General features: G+C 45.1%; 1 protein-coding gene across 1 annotated transcript in view; it reads left to right on the top strand.

Moving 5' to 3' along the window:
- DYNC1H1 (dynein cytoplasmic 1 heavy chain 1) overlaps window positions 1-26,113 on the top strand; it is a 3,754,902-nt gene that overhangs the window by 1,838,337 nt on the left and 1,890,452 nt on the right. Inside the window, exon 46 of the mRNA XM_044073590.1 lies at window positions 11,415-11,645. Within this exon, the coding sequence (XP_043929525.1) occupies window positions 11,415-11,645 (231 nt within the window). The remainder of the gene's footprint in view (window positions 1-11,414; window positions 11,646-26,113) is intronic.

Genomic DNA, 26,113 nt, shown 5'->3' with positions numbered 1-26,113 from the left:
GTGCTGCTGCTTAATAGAAGCTCAGCTAAACCACGTGGTGGAGATTAGCGACCTGTAAAGCACTCCAGTAAGAGTTATAACCCACTAGCCCTGTAAGAGAGTAACCCATTCATTTAAAATGCATCAGAGTTGGGCAGCTGCTGCATACTAAATACAGTCTGTATAAGCTCAGGGATATCTAATTAGTCATAGGATAGAAGAACTAAGACCCTGAATAACTAATGCGGAGAGCAATGTATTAATAGCAGCATGAGTAACAGAAGGATGCTAAAATTAACTAGCGATCCAACTGAAAAGGATAAAATGAATATCTGGGCCTCTAATGCTGTGGGAACTGAGCAGGCACCACAGCCTTATTATTGTATTGGTTATTGGTGGGTGGAAAGGAATACTGCAACTTGGAAGAGAAGGACATCTATGGTTACAGTAAGATTTTACACCACTATTCTATGTCCTTCTATTCTTATGTCACATTATTCTTGTTGTGGGAGAGTACCACGGCTTAGTTGGATGAAAGGGTGGTGGACGCGGAAGACACTACATACCCCTGTAGGATTGCCTTGGCATATCCTGCACGTGCTCTGCAGACCTGGTCTAACTTGTAGTGTTTGGTGAAAGTGTGGATAGTGGACCATGTGGCTGCTTCCATAATGGAAGACGTGGCCAGACCTTTTAGGAAAACCTTGGAGGTGGCCATTGCCCTAGTGGAATGGGCTTTTACTCCCATTGGGAGATTTTTTCCATGGTGAGTAGCAAAGACAGGTGGCTTTCCTGATCCAACATGCAATGGTTTGTTTGGAGACTTCCTTGCCCAATCCCCTGGGATGGAAGGAAACAGTTTAAATTTCCTAATGGATTTTGTTTTGTCTAGGAAAAATCTTAGTTGTCTGTGTACATTTAGGGAGTGAAGTAACCTCTCACCTTCATTGGTGGGAGAGGGAAAGAAGGTGGGAAGGTGGATAGATTGGTTTAATGACAAATCATTGACCACCTTGGGCATGAAGGAGGGGCTAGTTCTCAGGATTACCCTGTTTTTGTGGAAAGTAGTATGGGGGGGGGGCAGGCCGTTAAGACTTGTAGTTCTGAAACCCTTCTGGCTGAGGTTATAGCCACTAGTAGAACTGTTTTCCATGTACACATCTGAAGGGTAGCTGTCCCAGCAGGTTCGAATGGGTGTTGGGTAAGGTTTTCCAGGATGAAGTTAAGGTCCTAGGGTGGTGGGATAGGCTTTCTTGAGGTCTAATGTGTAACACCCGTTTTAAGAAGAGTTTTACATCGAGCCTGTCTAGCAAGGGAGGGTTTAGTGGCAGGTAGGCTGATATTGTGGAAAGGTGTACCTTCTCTGAAGAATAGTTGTCAACTTTTTATTAGTTGACACAAGTAAGAACTAGGGGGGATCAGCACTGCAAGGGTCCCTTCCCTTGTCTAGACACCATTTAGTAAAGCTTTCCCATTTAACTAGGTATGATTTTTTTGTAGTAGGTATCCTTGCCTCCTTCAGGACTGAAAGCACATCCTCTGAGTAGTGGTGTCTGAATGGGATCAAAAGTTTATAACTCAGTGTCGTGGGCAACATCTGCAAGTGTGGGTGGATGAGAGTTCCTTTTTCTTGTGTCAGAAGGTCCACCTTGTAGGGTAACTTTATCGATTTGCCCTTGGCTAGATTGTGAAGTGCGGGGAACCAGTGCTGCCTTGACCAGTAGGGAGTCACTAACAAGATTTTGGTGTCCTGATTTTCAGGAGGACTTAATGTATCTGTGTGTGTGTGTGTGGGGGGGGGGGTTCATAAAGAAACTTCCATTTCCAGCAGATGTTGAAAGCGTCTACCCTCCAGGCTAGAGGGGAGTAGGTCTTTGAGCAGAAGGCCTGCAGCTCCTTGTTCTGGGGGAGGCAAACAGGTCTATTTGGTGAGTGCTCCACTGGTGGATAATGTCTAAGGAGACAGTCCTGTCCAGTATCCATTCATGTTGTGGAGAAGATGTCCTGCTTAGAAGATCTGCTTGTTTGTTGTCCTGAGAGGGAATGTACGTTGCCTGCAGTGACATTGTGGCGAGAGGCTAGATCTCATATCAGCAGGGTTAGTCTGCACAGGTTATATGCTTTTGTCCCTCCCCGTTTGTTGAGGTACCACATTACTGTGGTATTGTCTTTTACTATTTGTAGGACCCCTGGTAGAAGCAGGGCTGTCATTTCCCTCGCATAGATGAGTTTGCCCTTCATGGAAGTGTGCCAGGTTGCTTTCACACTGTAAGATGCCATGGTGGTTCCCCACCCTGAATCTGAGGCATCTGTATGCATTACCTGGCTGGGGGAGGGGGGGCTGGAGAGGAAGCCCCGGGTTTAGCTGGACTTGTTGGAACCACCTGCTGATCTTTCTTTAGACAGGGAAGGAGGGGGATTTCTTGCTCCAGGTGATTCTGGTGCTGGGACCAAATGTTTTTTTAGATAATACTGTAGCTTGCACCTATGCATTCTGGCTATTGGGAGCATAGGTGTTGCGGCTGCTGTTAAGCCCAGGGTTCGTAGGATTTGCCTTGCAGCTATTAGTTGTGCCTGTAGCAGTGCTTTGAAGTGGGAGGTCAGGGAGTTAACCTTGTCTTGGGGAAGAAAAGCCTCAATTTTGTCCGTTCAGATTCTGCAACCCAGGAAAATTTTGTCTTGTTCTGGATGCATGCAAGACTTTGGAGGGTTGAGGATAAACCCTAGATTTTGTAGAAGGGACATGATAAAGTGCAGATGAGTTCAAAGGGTATCTTTGCACTTTTCAAGGATTAGGATGTTGTGTAGATAGTGGTAAATCTAAATTCCCTGTGATGTTCATCATGTTAGCCTGCTGCAGTCATCACACTTGGGTTATCCTGCCGTCAGGCGGTCCCGCAGTCTGCCTGAATTCCAAAGTCTTGTTCCGGCGTCGGTTGCTGTTGCTTTTTCCCTGACGTCATTGTGCCAGGGGTATATAAGAGGCATCCGACGCCGTTTTCTTCAGTCTTTCTTGCCGCGCGGTGCCCGAAGCAGAAGCAGTTTGCAAGTGCCGGTCGGCCGACACCTGAGATTTTAGACTCGAATTTCAGTCCAAAGTCTTCAATAAAGTTAAGTACCATGTTGGGGAACCTTTCCTTTCCTCAGTCCAATGTCAGAAAAAGTTCACAATTGCATTTCTTGTGGGAAGCAAATACCTCATAAGGACTTCCATTCCTATTGTATTCCTTGCCTAGGCCCAGACCACGACGTCTCAGGTTGTCTGTTTTGTGCTAGGTTTAATAAACGAACTATCAAACGCCGTTTTGACTTTGCACGACACTACTTTGGTAGGAAATTTAATTATATCATGCCGTCGGAGCAGCCGACCGGCATGCATAAAAACCGCAAGGATAAGGACAGGCAGCCTAGGAACAGGCCAGACTCCGAGGCCTCTGCTGGACCTATCGCCCGTTCTCCGGTATTCAGTGAGGTGCCTACGCAGTCCCTGACGACCGCAGAACTGGAACCCCAGACAGCTGCGGATTCTCAAGCGGAGTCTACTAGGCCGACGCAGCCATCTTCATTAGGCCCTTCCGACACCGGAGCAGAAGTAGACCCCGGTGCAGTGGAAACACCTTCGGTTGCAGAAGGTGTCTTCAGACCGACTACACTCACCATTAAATCTTAAAACCAAAGAAGACTGTACATCAGTCTACAGTTCAAGGCCCCATGCTTAAGAAACAAGTGCTTAAGATGGCCGAAGACTTGATTACCCTAATCAGGGGTTCCCATCCACCTCCTGATAAAAGACCAAGACAAGAGGAGGATTATGCTTCCTATGACCAGACTTCAATTTCCTCAGATTCTTCTGTGGAACAGGGTTACACTTTTCAATCTTATGAAGACTGATGCTGAAGACATTATTCCCTCAGCATCTCCCCCTGAAGACTACTCCTTTGGGGAAACTTTACATACCATAAGGGAAAATTTCCACTGGGAAGGCCAGAACTACTCTGATTCTAAGAAAAGGCTCCAAGAGTTTCTTGTACTACCCCAGCACAGACCTCTTGCTATCTCTCCAGTTTTAGATATTGTGGATGATGTTTACTTGGAGTCTAGTCTAAATCCAGACACTCTACCTCCTGCTCCAGCCAAACCAGACAGATACTACAGAGTACCTGACTCTCACAAATCCCTTTATAAAAGCCCTGTGGCTGACCCAGAAACAATTTCCCAGGGTCCTAAGGGAGGTAAAGCTTCTCTGGCTAAAAATCCTGTAACCCTCTGAAAGGGATTCCAGAGCCCTAGATAGATGGGGAAAGAAAATATACACCTCAGCAACTCTGGCTATGAGAGCATTAAATTGTCAGTTTCACATGCTGAAATATCAGCAATTCCTAACGTCTCAATTAAAACAAAAATGAGCACACATACTGAACAGTCTGAACTCAAGGAAATGCAGGATCTGTTGCATGCAGCTGAACAGGTGGGCAAAACATACTTTACAATGTGAATTTGATTCATTGAAAGCTTCATGTAGAGCAGCGGTTACTGGCTCTGTCATACGTAGACATGCTTGGTTAAAACAAACCCTTCCTGATCATGTTAAAGCAAAATTATTGGATGCACCTTTACAACAGGATGTATTTGGTGTCAAAGCAGAAGAGGTTTTAAAAAAAATGGAGGATAAGGTAAAATCTATGCAGACGGTCAAGGATTTTTTGCAGGTACAACCCCCTCGTTTTAGCAAAAATTGGCCAATGAAAAACTGGTCCTTTCCAGCTTCTGACAGATCACGGAGGCAAATACAGATGCCCAAGGGGCAGAGGTCAGTCACAAGGCCCTTACAAACCTCGCCAATCGGGTACTGCTACCCAGAAAGGAGGAGAAGACAGACCGCGAGCTAGCAGAAGACAAACACAATGACTCAATCCTCAAACTACCAAGCAAATCAGTCACAAAAGACAAATGGGTCCTACACATTGTCTCTCAAGGATACAGATTCCACTTTCATACCTTACCAAGGAAAAATGGAATGCCAAACCTGCCACCAAATCAATGAGCAGAGGCACAAAAACAAATTACAGCTCTCATGGACATGAGAGCCATTCAACGGGTACCTACACAGGAGCAAGGACAAGGATTTTACTCAAGACTCTTTCTAGTCCCAAGAAAGGACAAAGCATGGAGACCCATTCTGGATGTTTCAGTTCTGAACACCTATCTGCAAGTACCAAAATTCAAGATGCTAACACTACAGCAGCTTCTTCCCATGCTGGGCAAGAATGCTTGGCTGGTAACGATGGACCTCAAGGAGGCATACCTGCATGTCCCTTTCAGACAAAATTGCAGAAGATACCTCCGCTTCATTGCAAGTTCAACGCATTATCAATTCTCTGCACTGCCCTTTGGCTTATCTACTGCGCCCAGGGTCTTCACAAAATGCCTGGCACCAGTAATTGCATTCTGCAGTCCAAGAGGAATTCAAATATACCCATACCTGGATGACTGCCTTATTCAAGCAGAAAGCAAGGACATTCTTTTAAAGCATCTGGCATTTGTCAAACACCTTCTAAGTTGCCTAGGGTACACAATAAACGAAAATAAATCAAAACTAGTGCCCTCACAAAACATAATATTCCTGGATGCCAGCTTGAATACAACGGCCCAGATGGCTTATCTCACGCCAGACGAGCAACAGCTGACTCAATATTTCAAAATAATGGCAACAAAGACCCAACTCCCTGCAAGAAAAATTCTGCAGGCCTTGGGATTGATGGCATCTTGCATACTACTAATACCATTTGCAAAACTGCATATGAGGAAATTACAATGGTACCTGAAAAGCGTATGGACTCGGCACAGCCACAGCTTGGAAACAATGATGCCACTCATTCCCTGCCTTCAACAGGAGTTTCTATGGTGGGCACAGGCATGTCACCTCAACAAGGGTCAGCCTTTCACCTTACCCACAGCCAGCAAATTATGACAACAGATGCATCACACTATGCCTGGGGAGCACACATGGCAAGACAGTGCATTCATGTCAAATGGACTACAGATCAGAAGCATCTGCATATCAATCAAAAAGAAATGCTAGCAGTACAGAATGCCCTAACAGCTTTCAAGGACCTCTTACACCCAGGACAACTAACAGACGCACAATACCACAGTAATGTGGTACATAAACAAGCAAAGGGGCACTCATTCCTACCCTCTATGCAGGCAAGCAATGACCTTGTGGAACACTGCACTGTCTTACCAGGTTCAAATACAAGCACAATTCCTGCCAGGAAAGAAAAACACATTGGCAGACGACCTAAGCAGAAACATCATGGATCCACACGAGTGGAAACTAGATCCACAAGTATTTGCAATGATAGCTCAAAAATGGGGATGCCCAGACATAGATCTGTTTGCAAGCCCCCCAAAACTACCAACTTCAAAAATGTTGTACAAGGACATTCCATCCACAAGCTTGGAAAGTAGATGCCCTCTCATTCAGTTGGAAAACATTAACCGTGTATGCCTTTCCTCCACTGCCTCTTCCAGCAAAGGTACTGCTGAAAGTCAGATTAGAGAGACCACAACTGATGCTCATTGCACCAGACTGGCCACACCAGCATTGGTATCCAATTCTAAGGAACATGGCCCACCATGGATTTTACCACAAATTCCTCACCTGCTCACCCAGCGAGACAATCAGATTCTACACAGCCATCTCAAGACTTTAAACCTGGCTGCATGGCAAATTACCTAAACAACCAGCCAACACCTCTATCCAATGCTGTTATGGATGTCATTCTGGAGGCCAGGAGGCCCAGCACCAGGAAAGCCTATTCTGACAAATGGAAAAGATTTTGTGCCTGGAACCAGGCTAAAGGCAAGATTGAACCAGCTTTTTCAGCTGATTTAAAATTTATTTCATGGAAAACTGCCCTGCTACTAGCAATAACCTCAGCTAGAAGAGTCTCATAACTACAGGCACTAATGGCAGTGGAGCCTTTCCTCATTTTTTTTTCATCAAGACAGAGTCTGTCTATGAACTAACCCTTCCTTTATGCCAAAGGTGGTACCCAGTGTGGCCCTAAACCAAACCATTTATTTGCCCACCTTTTTTCCCAAATCCCCAGAACAAAGGAGAAAGATTCCTGCACTCTTTGGACATTCACAGGCAATTACGTTGCTACTTGGATAAAACTAAGGCTTTCAGAAAATCTGACCAGCTCTTTGTAGCCTGTGCTACAGGATCACAAGGAAAAACCATCTCAAAACAGACAATTTCTAAATGGATAGGGCATTGCATACATTTCTGCTACACGCATCATGAGAAACCGGTGCCTGCTAGCATTAGGTCCCACTCCACCAGGGCTACAGCTACATCAGCAGCCTTTCTCAGGGGAGTGCCAACCAAGGATATTCTGGAAGCTGCAACTTGGAGTTCAGTGCACACCTTCACCAAACACTATCACTTACCTCTGTATTCTAAGACTAGAGCTGGTTTGGCCACTGCAGTTTTGCAGGGCCTACTAACTTCTTCTAACCCTGTTTAACTCCACCTCCCATCCTTAGCTTTGGGATTCAACCCAAGTGTGATGACTGCAACAGGGAAACAAGATGAACATAGTACAGTTTTGTACCTACCATAAATGTAGATGTTAGAGTGTTCACCCTGCTGCAGTCCAGGTTACCCTCCCTCCATCCCCTCTGAACTAGCTGAACTTATCTATACCACTCTATCCTATACAACCTCTGGTGTATTTGCTTGTGCCTAAAGGTATTGGAAAAACTGAAGAAAATGGCGTCTGATGCCTATTATATACCCCTGGCGCAATGACGTCAGGGAAGAAGCGACAGCAACCAACGCCAGACCAAGACTTTGGAATTCAGGCCGACTGCGGGACCGCCTGATGGCAGGATAACCCAAGTGTGATGACTGCAGCAGGGTGTACACACGAACATCTACATTTATGGTAGGTACAAAACTGTACTTTCTGCAAAAGGTAATGGCTGTGGCCAGGCATTTTGTAAACACTCGGGGGCAGTGGGCAAACCAAAGGGCAAAGCAGTAAATTGGAAGTGAGAAGAGGTCCCAGATAAATTCAGAAATCTTCTGTGGGGAAGGTCTGATGGGTATGTGTAAGTAGGCCTCTTTTAGGTCCAAGGTGGCCATGAAGGCCTTGGTTGGGATGAGTGATGGTAGTGTTGGTAGTGACAGCATTTTGAAAGTGGTCACTTTTAGCTAAAGATTTAAGAAGGAGAGGTCTAAGATGATTCTCCATGGGCTGTCTTTTTTGGGGACCAGGAAGAGACACGAGTATAAACCTTTTCCTTCCTGGTTCTGTGGTACCCAGCTTCAGCAGGTCTGTCAAAACCTGTGGAAGGAGATGATGATGTTTTTTTGGAGGAAATGTGATGCCTCTTATGGGTGGTTTTACTTTCCAGGAGAGGAAGTATCCTTTTTGTATTGTGGTCAGTACTCATTTGTCTGAGGTGATGGTTTTCCAGAAGGAGAGGCAGTGGGAGAGGTGGACTGAGTGTGGTAGGGGGACAAGGTAGTCACGCATTGTTAAAGCCTCCCCTGTCTTGAAAAGGCTGTCTGGGCTGAGGATGTGAGGTAGCAGGTCTGGAAGTGGTTGTTCATGTTACCCCTCTTCTAGATCTGGAAGAGGAAGTACCAGAGATCTGGAAGAGGAAGTACCAGCCTGGGCTGAGTTTTTGCCTCACAAAGGTGGCTTTTGCTGGATAGTTTCTGTAATACTTGGGAATTGGGGACACCAACAAATGTTTTTTGTCTTGTAATTCTTTACTTTTTTTTCCTTGCAGATTCTTAAGATCTTGCAGATTGTTTGCCAAAAAGGAACTTGTGGTCCAGGGGGTCATTTAAGATCTTAGAGTTAGTCTTCTGGGAAGTGTTGAAGTCTAGGACCGAAGCATCTCCTGAGAACTGAAGCAGATGCTGCAGAATGAGCAGAGGCTTACGGAGCATAATAGCTGCATTTAATTGAGTGTCTGGCTACTTGTGTAGCCAAAGAAAGTGTGGAAGAGATGTCCGCTTTAGTGGGGCAGTCAGGAATAGTGTCCAGCAAGGAAGAGGCTTGAGGGACCAAGTCCAGAGCATATTTAGTCATGTGCCTCTCCTAGTTGATGGCTCTAAAAGTCAGAGTGGAGAAGATGTAGACCTTCTTACCTATCCTATCCTTAGATTTGCAGTCTTTATCTATGGATAAGAGTGAGGGGGAGGGAAGCAGTCTGGATTGCTTGTCAGGATAGGTGGCAGTCACAGCTGGGTCTGCCAAGGGTGGTTTGATTTAAGAATTTTTATTTGTCAGGCACCTTACAAAAGTGATCTGGTCACTTGGAGGCAGGTGGCTGTGAATCAGGAGTCTTAGATACAGAGTTGAAGCCATCTAGGTATGCAGGTAAGACGGGGGAATGGTAGTGGGGGAGGGTGATTCTACTTGAAGCTCAAAATACCTCTTTTGGGTATCAGACATTTGTGAAGTATCCCATTTGAAGTAATCTTTCATTTTTTCGATAATCTCACCAAATGTGATATCCTCAGGGGGTGAATCTCCCCCTGTAGATTCTTCCATCAGGAGAATAGTACTCCTGGGGTGACGCAATTTGTGAGGTGTAAGATATGGAGTCCTCAGAGGAGGAGAATGTGACGTATCATGCTCTTCTTCCCTATCCTGAGATTGGGGGGGGTGAAGCAGGCCTAGGGCTGAGCAAAGGTAGAGCAGAGTAGGATGAGGCTGAAGGCCTAAGGGCCATAAAGGCCTGCATCAGGGAAGAAATGAAGGACTGCCAGTCAGGTAGGCTTTCTTTAGAGGAAGCGGTATGCTTAGTTTTCTGTTTCTTTTTTGCTGGGGTAGACGATGGAGTAGGCCTGGAGTCAGTTCTGGTAGGAACCTTATCCGAAGGTGGGATCCCGGTCAGAAGCTCTAGAAATTCTGGTTACACCTCGACAATAGTCTGGGTTGGGTCCGGGTACGTGTTGCCTGAGCAACTGCTTTCACAAAGGTAGTCATTGAAGTCAATGGATCCAACGGGTGTCCCTCAACTTCTAAATCTGCAGCTGGTAGGGCTTCCGGTAACGGAGCGACAGAAGAAGAGGGCCTGGGAAATTTGGCCTTCTTACACTTGGGTTCTGACGTGGCCTCCAAGGCAGGATCCATCCTTAGGGCTAACCGCTTAACGTGCTGGTTTTCTAAATAAAGGTTAAGCGTAGCCAGACGGCTGCGAAGGGTTGTTGGCACAAACGATTGGCAAATGGAGCAGTCAGTATGGTCGTTTTCCTGGCCTAAGCAAAAAACACACCAACCATGGGAGTCTTTATGGGGTATCTGGTGCCCACATTGGCATTTACCCTTTTTTTGCTGACATCTGCTATAAATTGCTACAACAAACCAAGCTTAAGCAATAACAAGATAAGAAGAAAAAACCCCAACGGTTTACTTAGCTCTTTTGAGAAGTTTAATGTGAAGGAGCGAACACACAATGCGTCTGTCATCTGCAGCTGAAAAGTTGAGGATTGTGTGTGCAGACATCACACTTAAGGCCCCTGGTTAATGGCCCTACATGTGACGTCCCACGCAGGTGCAAGAGTCAAGCTGAAGCTTTTGTATAGGAGCCAACATACGAGTCACCTGAGAGCAGGAAATTTCGCAACAAGAATACTGCAACATAGGAATAGGACATCTGACAATTTGACAATCTGCATGTCTGGTTTATGTTGTCCTGCCTCGCCCTAAGCTGGTGAGCATTCATTTTTCTGCTTCTATTAGGTGACAGGTGTATCTAAATGATTACTTGCACTGCATCTCTTAATGAATTAATCTCTTCTGAAAACCTGTAAGCTGGTTTAAGTACCCAATGTTTTCTTTAAATATCACTACACAGATATTTAATCCAGTACCAATGTGCTGCTTAAGAGCATGTGCCTTGGATCCCATTTTTTCATTCTACCTGGTGTTTACTACTTGGAAGTCGTTCATTTAAAGTGACCTACTGGCTGAGGTCATGTTTGAAGCAAAGTTATTTTTTTAGGTACTCATGGTAATTCCAGATTGCTAATTTCTCATTTGTTAGGTAGGGTTTTCTCCTAAGGAGCAAGTGTTTTGTATTGCATTCTGTTTCTGTTTTGGGTTACTTTTTTTTCCCCAGATTTCTTTTGTTGATAATTGGGAATGGGGGAGAATTCTGTATTTATACTGGACAGGCTTGTATTAATGTTTAGTGATCTGACAAGGAAAAAGGACATCTCTGTTTTGGTAATGTGCTGCTCAGTAACACCTGGAAGAACGTAATGCAGGAGTAAGTGTTGTCTAAGGTTACTTCCAAGAAGTTTTATGTAGTTATTTGTAACTTTTTGTGTGTTCTACTCTTTAGAGACATTTGAACAGATCTGACATTAGAATAGTCATTTTCACTCTTTTCTTTTCCTTCAGATTCAGCGAGATGCTGCAAACATTTTGCAGCCATACTTTACTTCAGGTGGCTTGGTTATCAAAGCCCTTGAGCATGCATCTAAGTTGGAGCATATTATGGATTTCACAAGACTGCGTTGCCTAGGATCTTTATTTTCCATGTTACATCAGGCATGCCGGAACATCGCTCAGTACAATGCTAATCATCCTGACTTTCCTATGCAAATTGAGCAGCTGGAGCACTATATTCAGGTATGTTTAGTATTTAAAGCTGTGTTTAAAGGGCAGTTCACGTCGGAGGATGAAAGAAATTTATTTTGATTGTAGTTAGTGCTGTGGTTTTCTTTTTCTTTATCGGCCCGCCCAGACTATTGAGCTTCTTTCTTCAGCCTTTCTTTTCTCACTGGCTGACTATAACCTCATTGCCATCTGTGATGTTAATGTAGGATATAAAGTAGTCTTTGTTGTGTGGTTCTGTTTAATTTTTATTTATTATTTTCTTGTTTGTTATTCCTTATTCTGTGCTTCTCTTCAATGCATGACACGTGTTGACTCCACTGAGGCCAATCCACAAGTGATATCGTGATGCACATTTCTTTTTTTGCAGCAGGGTTGGAGCCCTCATTCTCTACTCTAGACTTTCGTATCCTTTATTTGAACATGTCAGCTTTACAATGACAAGCCAGCAAGATTTTCATTCCTTAGCCCTCCTTCCCCCCAGCTGACTTGAAGGACTGGTTTAGCTAATTGGCCCATGAGACTCAAGTTCCAAAGTCAGGATTCCATCCATCTCCGCCAAAGAGCTGTCAATCCCTTTGCTTTACTTGTAAGTGGTATTATCTAATTTATTGTACTACAAATTTGATTGCAACTGCTATAATTTTTTTTTAGCTAGGCCCTTGTCTTCCCATAGTTCAATTTTGTAGTCACCCTTATAAGGTAAGCCAAGAAAACTGTTGCTTTGCCCTTTCATTGGCAGGCAGTGATAATATGGCAGTTGTGTTTTGATGGTCTGTATATCTTTTTTGGAATACTCTTATTAGCAGAGACTTTTTAAAATTTAAATATTCTCCAAGGAACACAAAATGTGTTGACTTGATGTTTTCACATTTGAATCCCCTGGCTTGTCTCTCTGGTTTCAGTTAACTAAAAACATAGCAGTGTTTCGTATTATATTTTATACCTTTTGAATTTGTAGCAGTACTTGATGGTATGTGTCAGTTGTACCCCCCCCCCTTACTGATTTACTCTTTTTCAGGGATCCTTTGAGTAGCATATAATGTGACATATGCTAACAGGAAATAAATTTATTTTACCAACATTGAGAAATACTTTTCATCCACTCTAGTGCAGATGAATAATTGTGGGGAGATTTTTAAATACTTATGAATTTGGAGTTGGATGAAAGGAAATAATCGCTTTGTAATAAGGGGAGAGAAAAAAATGGGTGGGGTTGTTCTTTTACCTATGATGTTTAGATATTTTGGTAATATTTTAATTACGTTTCGACCTCCTTGGTGATCGTTTCAATGCACTTAACGTTTTATTTAAAATGTATGAATGTTTCGATCAAGCCTTTGTACTTTTACTATACTGTACTTTTACTATGGTTAAATAACATCTCTTTAGGACTTCACCTTCAAAACCAGTTTCCCCACAAACTCCTTTATACCAAGATAGCTACAAAGTATTATCTGAGCAGAAAGCATTAGCATACAGATTTCTTTCCCTTATTCCAAAAAAAAAAAAATTGAAACACTTGGTGTCCTATTCTCATGTTGCAGTGTTCATACTGTGGGATCCTCTGCCTCAGATGACCCGAATATCAGCTCCTTTGCAAAAACTCAAGCCTGGTTGCTGCTAGTGCATGGGACGTCACGTGCTGGGCTATAAAGCAGGGGCCTTATATGTAACGTCTGCACGCACAGACGTCAGAACTTCTCTGCCACAGTCAAATGTCAGATCGATCACTTCGCTCCGCTGTCTTCAGATGTCTAAAGACAAGCAGCCTTGGGGAAACTTTTATTGTTGTTTTAGCTTTGGTTGTTGCTAGTATTTTTTAGCTGATGTCTGCTAAGAAGAGGAAATGTAGGTGCGGATGTCAAATTCCGCACAAGGACTCCCATGATCTCTGTTTTGTTTAGGCTGGGAACACGACCATACAACCTGCAGCATCTGCTAGTCATTTGCTCCCAAAACTCTCCAAAGTTGTCTGGCAGCCCTAAATTTATACCTAGAGAATCAGAGGTTAAAACTACTTGCTTTACGGATGGATTCAGTCAGCCATTGAGGCGGGGCCTCCAAAAGAGAAGGTCAAAGTTTCTAGGCCTACCACTTCTGCCCCTCTGTCGTCGGATGCCCAGCCAGCCACCGATATAGGGGTTGAGGGATGTCCATTAGAACTGGGACCTTCACTGACTACCTTCGAGGAAGCTTCTTCTGAAGTATCAGTAGGCACATCCTCTGAGGTTATTTCGACGTCGGCTACTGCCCAGGTTGACGGGGAGCAAGGCTCCACTTGACGCCCATCTGTGATCTAAGAATCTGAAACCTCACCCACAGGTCAGATTCCTGAAAGTAGGCCCTCACCATCTACCAGATCAACTCCTCTTAAAAAGAAACAAAATACTAAGCATGTATCTGCTCCCTCTGAGGAACAACCTGACTGGCGGTCCTTTTCCCAGTCCTTGCAGGCCTTCATAGCCCTTAGGCCCACAGCATCCACAGCACCCATGTTGCCTGTCATAATCCCCAGGCCAGCCTCAGCTACCTCCATCCCTTCTACCTTCTTTCAAGAGGAAGAAGCTTCATCCTCCTCTGAGTCATTGACCTACTCCTCTTAAATAGCTTTTCCCTTGGACTACTACTCCCTAGATGAGGACTCCTTTGAAGGAGAGACCCCCCCCCCGAGGATGTTATATTTGGGGAAACTATTACCGTAATTAGGGAGTATTTTAAATGAGATACAGCTCAGATGGAATGAAATCCAAAAAAAGTATTTTGAGCTACTCCGGGTGGAATCACCCTCCCCCTCCACTATTCTTTTTGTGATCCCAGCATACCTGGATGCATTTGCATCAGCCTCAAAGACTCCTGATTCACAACCTTCTGCTCCCAAGAGACCTGACTGTTTTTATAAGGTCCCTAACTAGCAAAAATTTCTTGTAAAGCCCACTTTAGCCAACCCTGCAGATGTTCGTGTTTCACTGTTGCAGTCATCACACTTGTGTTATCTGCCTGCAGGTAGCCCTCAGTTGGCCCGAATGCCAGAGACTTAGTATTTCTGCATTAGTTGCTGTCGCTCAGGTCATCAGGGGTATAAAAACAGACAGCCGATTTCATTACGTCAGTCTTTCTTGCCGAGGAGCCCAAAGCAGAAGCAGTTCGCACGAGTGCCAGTCAGCCGCTACTTGATTTTTTGTTTCTGGATTGAATCATGCTGGTCTTCTAAAGTTAAGTACCCCATTGGGGATCCTTTTTTCCTGCTCTAACCGATGTCAGAAAAAGTTAATTGTCTCACCTGTGGAAAGCAAATACCACAGCAAGATTTCCATTCTTACTTACCTGTTTAGGCCCAGACCACGACCTACCTTGCTGTCGGTTTTGTGCTTTGTTCAATGCCTGAACTATTAGTCGTTGGGGCCTTATTGTCGCTAAATACTTTTGCTCTTGATCTTCGTATTCCGAAATGGCTTTGGTAAGCCATCAGACTACCGATTTTCCCAAAAAACATAAGGATAAAGACAGAGACCGCACTGATCCAAAACTGCCGATGCTTCTGTTAAGCTAGTCGCCAGTTTGCCGGTACTCAGTGAAGTGCTTTCGTAGCCCCTGATGCCTGCTTCGATGGATTTGCAGGCTGCTACCGAGACCTGATCGGAATCCAGTATGCCGCGAGACTCTTCTTTGACTACGGAACCTGCAGATGTGTCTACCTTGGATGGGTCCGGAGCCGCTGTGCAGGCACCGACTTCTGAGGAAGTTCTTCGCACTACCGATATTCGATACAGACTACTTTCATGTCTTCAGTTCTGTTTAAAACTGCCGAGTTTCTAAGGCCAAGAGTACGAGCTATGCCTAAAATACTGATCCAAACTCAAACACCTACTTCCTTGCCACTACGTCAAATACTTAAAATGGCAGAAGACCTGATTATGCTGATGAGGGGAAGCTTGCCTTCTGCTAAGAGAAAGAGACCTCTCCCCAGCAGCTTTAACAGACAAGGAGTCCGAATTGGAGGTTTCTGAATATGAAGACATTCCTTTATCTGCTTATGAGGATACATATACAGAGGAATCCACTCCCTCTGCTTCCCCTCCATAGGATTTTTCTTTTGGTGAAACCCGACATACTTTGAGAGCATTTCCACTGGGATTGCCAAGACTACAAAAAGAGACTCTGAGAATTTCTAGATTTGTCACAACATAGACCTTTAGCAATACCTCCAGTTCTGGATGTTGTGGATGATGTTTTTATGGAATCCAGCCTAACTCCTGATACTTTACCCCCTGCTCCAAGGAAACAAGACAGGTAGTGCAGAGTCCCTGACTCTTGTAAATTTCTTTTCAAAAATCCTACTAAAGACCCAGATGTCATTTCCCAGGGGCCTAAAGGTGTAAAAGCAACTACAGCTAAGAATCCCCACCCCTTCGGACAGGGATTCCCGAGCTTTAGACAGATGAGGTAAAAAAGTATACACCTCTGCAGCTCTCGCCATTAGGGCATTGAATTGCCAGTTTTGCATGCTGAAATACCAGCAACATATTATGGAACTTGTTAAGCAAAAATTAGTTACTTTTACAGACTGTACAGAAAATAAGAGCTTATGCATTCTGCAAGCCAAGTCAGCAAGCAAGCTTTGCATTGTGGCTTTGGTGCCCTAGAAGCATCTTGCAGGGCAGCAGTCACTGGTTTTGTACTGAGAAGGTATGCTTTGCTTGAGGAGCAGACCTTGTCAGACCATGTCAAAGCAAAATTACTAGATGCCCCTTTGAATAACGGCATTCTGTTTGGCACCAAAGCAGAAGAGGTTCTAAAAAGATGGAAGAAAGGGATAAATCTATAGAGACAAAGATTTCTTGCAAGTGCAGCCTCCTAGATTCAGTAGGCATTGCCCCTTAAAACATTGGTCCTTTCCAGCCTCCTTAAGGACATCTCAAACTAGACCAGGGGAAACAGACCCCCCCCCCCCAGACTACAGTCTCAGGGTTTGCAGAGATCTAAACAATGGAGTGCCTCCACTTCAAAAACAGGGAGTGCTAAGCCACCCCCTTACGGAAAGAATTAAAAATGACTTCACTATTCCACTCCTCACCTCTGCCCAACTGCTCGTGCCCCTAGGAGAAAATTTGCCCATCATGCAAAAAATTGGACCTCCATCACCAAAGATCGATGGGTCCTCGGCATTGCATCCCAGGGGTACAGATTTTACTTCCACTCACTGCCAACCCCAAAAGGGTTCCCAGACCTTCCTCCAAACCAGTGGGCAGAGGCACAAAAACAAGTTCAATCCCTGCTCTTCATAAGGGCAATTCAGTCTGTTCCTGCAGAACAGATAGGTCAAGGGGTTCTATTCCAGACTCTTCCTGGTACCCAGAAAAGAGGGCACTTGGCACCCAGTCCTAGATCTTTCCACTCTAAACACCTTCCTGGTAGTACCAAAATTCAAAATGCTAACCCTTCAGCAGCTTCTTCCTATGCCGTCCAAAGATGTCTGGTTAGCCACCCTAGACCTAAATGCAGCCTGTCTGCACATCCCTATCAGGGACTCATGCAGGAAATTGCTATGTTTCAGGGCAGGATATATGCATTATCAGTTCTCTGCACTTCCATTTGGCTTATCCACTGCTCCCAGATTATTCACAAAATGCCAGGCTCCAGCCATTGCTTATTGCAGACAGAGAAAAAATTTGGACGATTGCTTGATTCAGGCAGACAGTCGGGGAAATGCTGTTGCAGCACCTGACATTTGTAAAGAACCTTCTAACCTTCCTTGGGTACACTGTCAACGAAAAGAAATCAAAACTAGTCCCCAGTCAAAAGATTGCATTCCTTACTCAAGAAAAAACAAGCCTATCTGACAGGCTACTTTATTCAATTGGCCACCAGAACCCAGCTATCCACAAGGAAAATCCTGCAGGCCCTAGGGTTCATGGCCTCTTGCATCCTACTAATTTCATATGCCAGACTGCATATGAGGAAACCTCAGTGGTACTCGAGTCTTTTTGGTGTCAACATTCTCAGGACCTGGAGACTGTCATACCTTGTCAAAGGACAGTGTTTCTTTGGTGGGCAACAGCATGCAACCACAGCAAGGGACTTCCCTTTACTCAACCCCACGCCGCCCAGACCCTAACCACAGACTCATCAGACTATGCCTGGGGGCACACCTGGACGACAAGTGCATTCAGGGCCACTGGAGCCCAAGTCAAACTCGTATGCACATCAACCAAAAAGAGATGCTAGCTGTTCCACGCACACTGACAGCTTTCATGTCTCTACCCTCACCAGGACCCCTGCTAATAAAAACAGACACCACAGTTATGGTACATCAACAAGCAGGGGGGAACCCATGCTTACCCACTGTACAGTCGAGCCATGGCCCTGTGGAACACTGCCTTGGACATGCAGATTCATCTGCAAGCTCATTTTTTGCCAGGTAAGCAAAACTCTGTGGCAGACTATTTAAGCAGAAATCTCCTAGACCCACATGAGTTGGCAGTTAGACCCCAGCACCTTCAGTATTCTAACCAAGAAATGGTGGACCCCAGAGGTGGAGCTGTTTGCCTCCCCCTGCAATCACCAGCTCAGCAAATTCTGCACCAGACACCTCACACCAGGGCCTGGAAAGTGGATGCCCTGTCCTTCTAGTGGGAAAACCTCTCCATCTATGCATTCCCCCCTCTGCCTCTTCTCTCAAGCATATTGCTCAAGATAAGACAGGATAGATCAAGGACAATCCTGATTGCCCTGGACTGGCCACGCCAGCACTGGTACCCACTACTGGGCAGCCTGTCACCGGTGCCACCCTGGCACCTACCCCAGATCCCAACCCTCCTCACTCAGCAGGGGGGACAGATCTTGCACCCACAAATGCAAACCATGAATCTTGCAGCCTGGTTTATTCCTTAAATTCTCCCCTAGTGACCAGCCTCAGCAAGCAGGTGCTGAACGTCATTCTTGAAGCCAGAAGACCCAGTACAAGGAAATCTTTTGCTGATAAGTGGAAAAGGTATTGTTCCTGGACTCACTAAAGGAGAGGACACGGCACTGCCCTCCTTACCTCTAATCCTGGATTTACCTAGCAGACCTGCACAGAGGCCTAACCTTCTCCTCCAGTAAGATCCATGCCTCTGCCATCTCAGCTTATTACAACACTGAGCCACCTTTCTTATCTCACCATCTTATCAAACAGTTCCTGAGAGGGGCAAGCAACTTAAGGCCACCAAGGAGAGCACCCACCCCTGCTTGGGACCTTAACTTTGTACTGAAAAAGCTCATGCTATCCCCCCCGCCTTGAGCCTGCAGCGTAAGCAGAGTTAAAATTCCTGTCTTGGAAAACAGCTTTGCTTTTGGCCATCACTTCAGCTAGAAGAGTGTCTGAGCTACAAGCACTTATGGCTGTGGAACCCTTCATTATTTTTCATGCTGATAGGGATGTTCTTCATTCCACATTGCTGCAGTCCTAACTATTGGGGTAGTCCGCTGTCCAGTCGGCCCGAATACCAAAGTATATGGCTGACGTCGGTCAGGGCGCATTAGACTGACGTCAGTACGTCAGGGTACTAATGCGCATGACCGACATCATATCCTCAGTCTTTTTTGCCGCATGGTCCGATGCAGAAGCAATTTTGCGAGTGCAGGTTGGCGTTCTGAAAGTTTCTGAAGTCAGAGTTTCAGACCGAATCAAAGTTGGCTAAGTACCCCGTTGGGGAATATTTTGGTTTTTTCTTGCCTCAGTATTTAACCGGATGTCAGAAAAAGTGAATAACTGTATTTCTTGTGAAACAGATACCTCATAGGGATTACCATACTTTGTGTATACCTTGTTTAGGGCCTGAGCACGACGTTGTTGGATGCCGCTCTTGTGCTAGATTTAACAAACGCACTATTAAGAGAAGGTTAGACTGTGCCAGGTTAGTGTTTGGGAAGCGTTGTAATTATAAAATGCCGTCGGATGCTCCGGCGCCTGCGCTAAAAAAACGCAAAGATAAAACAGCAAAGCCTAGGGTGGAGGAACAGACAGTCCCAGACGTCGGTTCTTTGGAAGGCTCAGTGGAGCCGGAGGTTTTGCCAGTGTCTCTTTGGAGTCTCAGGGAGAGACTTTACTGTTACAGGATGTATCCTCTCAGGAAGTAGGCCAGGCTGAGGGGGCTTCTCAGGTGGCTGTTCTTCCCTCTCTTCCTAAGGTGGTTAGAGCCTCCCTTCAGTTTCCAAGGCTTCTTTGAGGGCAGGCCAAGTTTAGCTTCTGTGGGGTTTCTCCTAGTGTTTCAGGATCTTGCCTAAGAAACATATGCTTAAAATGGCAGAGGATTTGATTACTATGATTAGGGGTTCTATGCCCCCTCCTGATAAGAGGCCTAGGGTGGAACCTGAGTTTGAGAGTTTTGAGCAATGCTCGGAGGCTTGAGTCTTCGTTGAAGACTTGCAGGAGTACCCTCCTTATTCTGATTCTGATGTGGATGATTCTACTCCTTCTGCTTCTCCTCCTGAGGATTTTTCATTTTCAGAGACTCTGCATTCCATGAGGGAGCATTTTAAATGGGAAGGTCAAGATTTCTCTGATTCCAGGAAAAGGCTTAGGGAATTCTTGTTTTTACCCCAGCATAGGCCTTTAGCTATTCCTCCTGTTTTGAATGTGGTGGAAGATGTGTTTGCAGAGGCTTCCTTGAATCCTGATTCTTTGCCTCCTGCCCCAGTTAAACCGGATAGGTATTATAGGGTGCCTGAAGCTCATAAGTATCTTTTTAAGAGTCCTAGGGCGGACCCAGAAACTGTCTCTCAGGGGCCTAAAGGTGTGAAGGCCTCAGTTGTTAAAAATCCTGTCCCTCCTGATAAAGAGGCAAGGGCTTTGGACAGATGGGGAAAGAAAGTGTATACTTCTTCCACTTTAGCCATGAGGGCGTTGAATTGTCAGTTTCACATGTTAAAATATCAGAATTATCTTCTTTCACAGTTGAAATCTAAGGTGGATGCTCTGGCTGAAGGTATTGAGTGTAAAGAGTTGCAGGATTTAGTTCATGTGTCTGAACAGGTGGGTAAACATTCCTTGCAGTGTGGTTTTGATGCTGTGCAGGCCTCCTCCAGGGTGGCTGCCACTGGTTCTGTTCTTCGAGGCACGCCTGGCTGAGAGATCAGAATTTAGCTGAGCATGTTAAGACAAGGATTTTGGATGCTCCTTTACAGTCTGATGTGTTGTTTGGTTCGCCTGTGGAAGCAGTTTTGAAGAAAATGGAGGACAAGGCTAAGTCTATGCAAACTGTTAAAGATTTTTTGCAGGTGCAGCCTCCGAAGTTTAGTAGAAATTGGCCTACTAAGGGATGGACTTATCCTGCTTATGATTCCCAGTCTAGGGGTAGGTCTAGACGTGGTAGGGGCAGAGCTCAGGGTTTTAGGCCCTAGGGACAGTTCCCCTCAGACTTCTGGTGAGGGCAGGGTCAGTCCTTCAGAAGCAGACCCAATGACCTGCCTTTTCAGCTGCCAGTACGTTCTCGCCTGGCAGCACCTTTGGGAGGAAGGCTGTCTCTTTTCAAAGAAAATTGGGATTTAATTACACAAGACAGATGGGTTCTGGATATTATTCACCACGGTTACAGGTTTTATTTCCATACCTTGCCTCCTTTCAAAGGCATGCCAGACATTCCTCCTCTTCAAAGAACAGAGGCTCACAAGCAAATTTCTCTGTTGCTCCAAATAGGGGCCATTCAGTCAGTTCCAGCCGGAAGGGCCTAGGATTTTATTCTCGCCTGTTCCTAGTACCAAAGAAGGGGAACACGTGGAGACCAATTCTGGATTTATCTATCCTCAACACTTATCTGGACATTCCTAAGTTCAAAATGTTGACGCTACAACAGCTTTTACCTCTGCTGGGCAAAGATCACTGGATGGTAACTTTAGATCTCAAGGAAGCTTACCTTCATGTGCCAATAAGACTAAGTTGCAGGAAGTATCTGCGTTTTGCTGGAAATTCTCATTATCAGTTCTCTGCATTGCCCTTTGGCTTATCTACTGCCCAGAGTATTCACAAAGGTTCTGGCTCCAGTGATAGCTTACTTCAGGCTAAAAGGAATCCAAATCTATCCTTACTTGGACGACTGCCTGATTCTGGCTCAAGAAAAGAAGATCTTCTACAGCATCTGGAATATGTCATAGCAGTGCTAAGATGCCTAGGGTATTCTGTGAACTAAATAAAGTCCAGTCTAGTACCCTCTCAAGACATGTGCTTTCTGGGTGTGAGACTGAATACAGCAGCCCAGATGGCCTTTTTAACCCCGGACAAACAAAAGAATCTTTCCAGTTACTTCCATCATCTATCTCTTCAGTCCGGCTGACTGCAGGGACAGTCCTTCAAGCCTTAGGGTTCATGGCATCTTGTATTCTGGTGCTTCCCAATGCCAAACTGCATATGAGGAAGCTACAATGGTATCTCAAAATCTGTGGACACAGCACTGCCAGGATTTGGACACTGTCATTCAAATAATACCTTGCATTCAAAAGGAATTTTTGTGGTGGGCTCAGGAATGTCACCTAAACAAGGGGCTCTCTGTGACCCCGCCAGAGGCAAGTCAGATTCTAACGACAGATGCCTCAGATATTGCTTGGGGAGCTCATCTAAATGGAAAGTGGATACAAGACAAGTGGCCTGCCAGACTTCAGCATCTACATATCAACATGAAAGAGATGTTAGCAGTTCAGTTTGCATTAATTGCTTTCAAGGAGTTACTTCTTCCAGGGCAGGTGTTGATTCTAACAGACAACACAACTGTCATGTGGTACATCAACAAACAAGGGGAACACATTTCTACCCATTGTGCAGACAAGCAAAGATTTTATGGGAGACTGCGCCCAGTCTGCAACTAACTCTTCAGGCAAGGTTTCTGCCGAGCGCAGAACTCCTTAGCAGATGTATTAAGCAGACAAATCATGGATCCCCACGAGTGGAAACTGGATCTTCATGCATTTCAAAAATTGACAGTGTCATGGGGAACTCCAGACATAGATCTGTTCGCTTCTCCACTAAACCACCAGCTGCCAAAGTTTTGCACGTAGGGATTTCATCACACAGCTTGGAAAGTGGATGCTCTTCTTTCTTTCAGTTGGAAAATCTTCATGTGTATGCCTTTCCACCTCTGCCTCTTCTTCCAAAGGTGCTTCTAAAGGTCAGACAAGACAAGCCAAGGATGATTTTAATAGCTCCAGATTGGCCTCGGCAGCACTGGTACCCATTACTGAGGAGTCTGGTAAGGAAGCCTCCATGGCCTTTACCTTTGATTCCTCACCTGTTGTCTCAGAGGGAAGGTCATCTGCTCAATGTCAAGCTTCACTCTCATCTAACAGCCTGGCATATTCTGTTTTGAAAGACAGCAGGTCTCAGCTTCCTCAACAAGTTTTAAATGTGATTATGGAAGCCAGAAGACCTAGTACAAGGAAAGTGTACGCAGAAAAATGGAAGAGATTTTTGTTTTGGAGTGCAGCAAACAATTTGGAGATTACTGAGCCAAATTTGAGTGTGGCTCTTCAATATCTTACTGAGTTACTGGACAAAGGTTTGTCTTTCTTCCATTAAGATTCATGCTGCAGCAATTTCAGCTCACTATGATTGTGACCCACCATTGTTTTCGCATCCTTTGTTCAAGCAATTTCTTAGAGGGCAAAGAATATAAGACCCCACGTAGAGCTCCTACTCCTGCTTGGGATCTCAATTTTGTGTTGGAGAAACTTACTCTACAACCTTTTGAGGCTGAATTGAAATATTTGTCATGGAAGACTGCTTTTTTGTTGGCCATTACTTCTGCAAGAAGGGTTTCTGAGTTGCAGGCCCTTATGGCAGTGGAGCCTTTTTGATTTTCATAAGGATAGGGTATCTTACGTACTAATCCTTCCTTTATGCCTAAGGGTGGTTTCTAGTGTGGCTTTAAACCAAACTATTCATTTGCCTACCTTTTATGCAGATCCCCAAAATAAAGGGGAAAAGATTTTGCACACTTTAGATGTACACAGGCTATTGTGTTATTATTTGAGCAGGACTAAGGATTTTAGGCAGTCTCAGCAGTTGTTTGTTTCTTTTGCTTTGAGTTCAAAGGGCAAGCCTGTGTCAAAACAAACTATTTCTAGGTGGATTGGGTGTTGCATTACATTTTGTTATTCCCATCATGGCAAGGAGATTCCAGCTGGGATTAGGCCTCATTCCACTAGGGCTACTGCCACTTCACAGCATTTCTAAGGGGTGGCAACTAAGGATATTTTGGAGGCAGCTACTTGGAGTTCAGTGCATACTTTCTCTAAGCATTATCACCTTCCTCTCTACTCTAAGTCTAGGGCTGGTTTTGCCACAGCTATTTTGCAAGGCATGTTGTCAGTTCCTGCTTCCTTATGATTTGCCAGCCTCCCTTACCTCTGCTTTGGGATTCTACCCATAGTTAGGACTGCAGCAATGTGGAATGAAGAACATAGTACAGTTTTGTACCTACCATAAATGTTCGAGGATCCACATTGCTGCAGTCCAACTCCCTCCTTCCCTCTGTGTTTAGGGGTGGTTGTGTGGGTGAGGTTATATTTTGCTAATTGTGTATATATTGTATATATATATTTTTTGCAGGTATTTTGGGAGTTTTTCGCTTTTGGCCTTATCTTTCAGGGTCTTCTGACATCTGGGGCAAGAAAAGACTGAGGATATGACGCCGGTCATGCATTAGTACCCTGACGCCAGTCTAATGCGCCCTGACCGACGTCAGCCATATACTTTGGTATTCGGGCCGACTGGACAGCGGACTACCCCAATAGTTAGGACTGCAGCAATGTGGATCCTCGAACATCTACATTTATGGTAGGTACAAAACTGTACTTTTCCCTCAGGACCAACCCTTGCCTTATGCCTAAAGTGGTGTCCAGTGTGGCTCTCAACCAATCTATCCATTTCCCAACCTTCTTCCCTAATCCTCAAAGTAAAGAGGAAAGGATCCTGGACTCCTTGGACGTGCACAGACAGCTCAGATTCTACCTTGATAGGATTAAGCCCTTCAGGAAGTCTGACCAGTTACTAGTCAGCTTTGCACCAGGGGCAGAGGGCAAGGCCATTTCAAAACAAACACTTTCCAAATGGATAGCACACTGCATCCGTTTCTGCTACAAGCATCATGGGAAACCAACCCCTCAAGGGGGTCAGAACACATTCCACTAGGACAACTTCTACCTCTAAAGCATTCCTTAGGGGAGTCTCTACCAGGGACATCCTGGAAGCTGCTTACCTGGAGCTCTGTACACACTTTGACCAAGCATTACCACCTGTCTGTCTTTTCCAAATCAAGTGCAGGTTTTGCAACAGCAGTCCTGCAAGGCATACTAACAAGCCCCAACACTTCTTGACTCTTGCCTCTACCCTTTCTTCAGCTTTGGGAATCGACCCAAGTGTGATGACTGCAACAGTGAAACACGAAGGACATAGAGTTGTGTGCACTTACCATAAGTGTGGATGTTCGAGTGTATTCACTGTTGCAGTCCTGGTTTCCCTCACTCCAGCCCCCTTTCTCTCTCTCTCTTCTAACTATGTCTATTACTCACCCCTTTCAGGGGTATTGGTATTTACTTTTTACTAGTGGTGTTTTCCCCACCATAACTTAGCTCCCTATTTGGGGGGCTCCTGACATTTGGGGCAAGAAAAACTGATGTAATGGCGTTGGCTGCCTGTTTTTATACCCCTGACGACCTGACGTCAATCCTGGAGCAACAGCAGCTGACTGTCTCTGGTATTCGGGCCGACTGAGGGCTACCTGCAGACAGATGATCAAGTGTGATGACTGCACCAGTGAATAACACTCTAACATCTAAATTTATGGTAAGTGTACACAACCGTACTATATAGCAGTCCAGGCTCATTCCTTCCTCTTCACTCTTGCCTTCAGGCAAGGTAATGGACAGGCTTGGGAAGAAAATATGTACCTCTTCCACTCTAACACTTAGGGCAGTTAATTACCAGACCCACATGGTCCGATATGCCCTAGATTTGGTTTCACAGGCTTCATCTTTGCTGTCCTCTTTGCCTGACTCCCCAAGTAAGACACAGCATCTAAGCTGTCCCTTGCATCTCAGGTTGCCAGACACTTAGTGCAGCTATGGTGTAGCTGAATCCCCTGCAAATTCTGCAGCATCGGCTTCTGTTTTATGGAAATATTCATGGCTTAAACTATAGCCTGTACTTGAGGACTTCAAGACCAAGATTTTGGATGCACCCCTGGATAATACATTCCTGTTTGGCAAATGGGCATTTGACCTGTTTAAAGCCCTCCAGGAGAAAAGTAAAGAACTCCAAGACCTGAAACACTGGTCTCCCCAGTACCAAACTTTTATAGGACTTATCCTGCAAAGACCTCTTGTTTTGTCAGGAGAGCCCCCGCCCCATCCACTTCCAGACATAGGAAAGGGCTCAGGAAAACCACCTCCCCCAGGGCACCCTCTCAGCTCACCAGCAGACGGCCCTTTCAGGACAAAAATAGTAATGCATA

This window comes from Protopterus annectens, chromosome 6.part0, assembly GCF_019279795.1.
Source record: "Protopterus annectens isolate FY-2018-M chromosome 6.part0, PAN1.0, whole genome shotgun sequence".
Taxonomy (NCBI): domain Eukaryota; kingdom Metazoa; phylum Chordata; order Ceratodontiformes; family Protopteridae; genus Protopterus; species Protopterus annectens.
The sequence above is the reverse complement of the archived record's forward strand: the minus strand, read 5'-3'. Positions and strand labels throughout refer to the sequence as shown.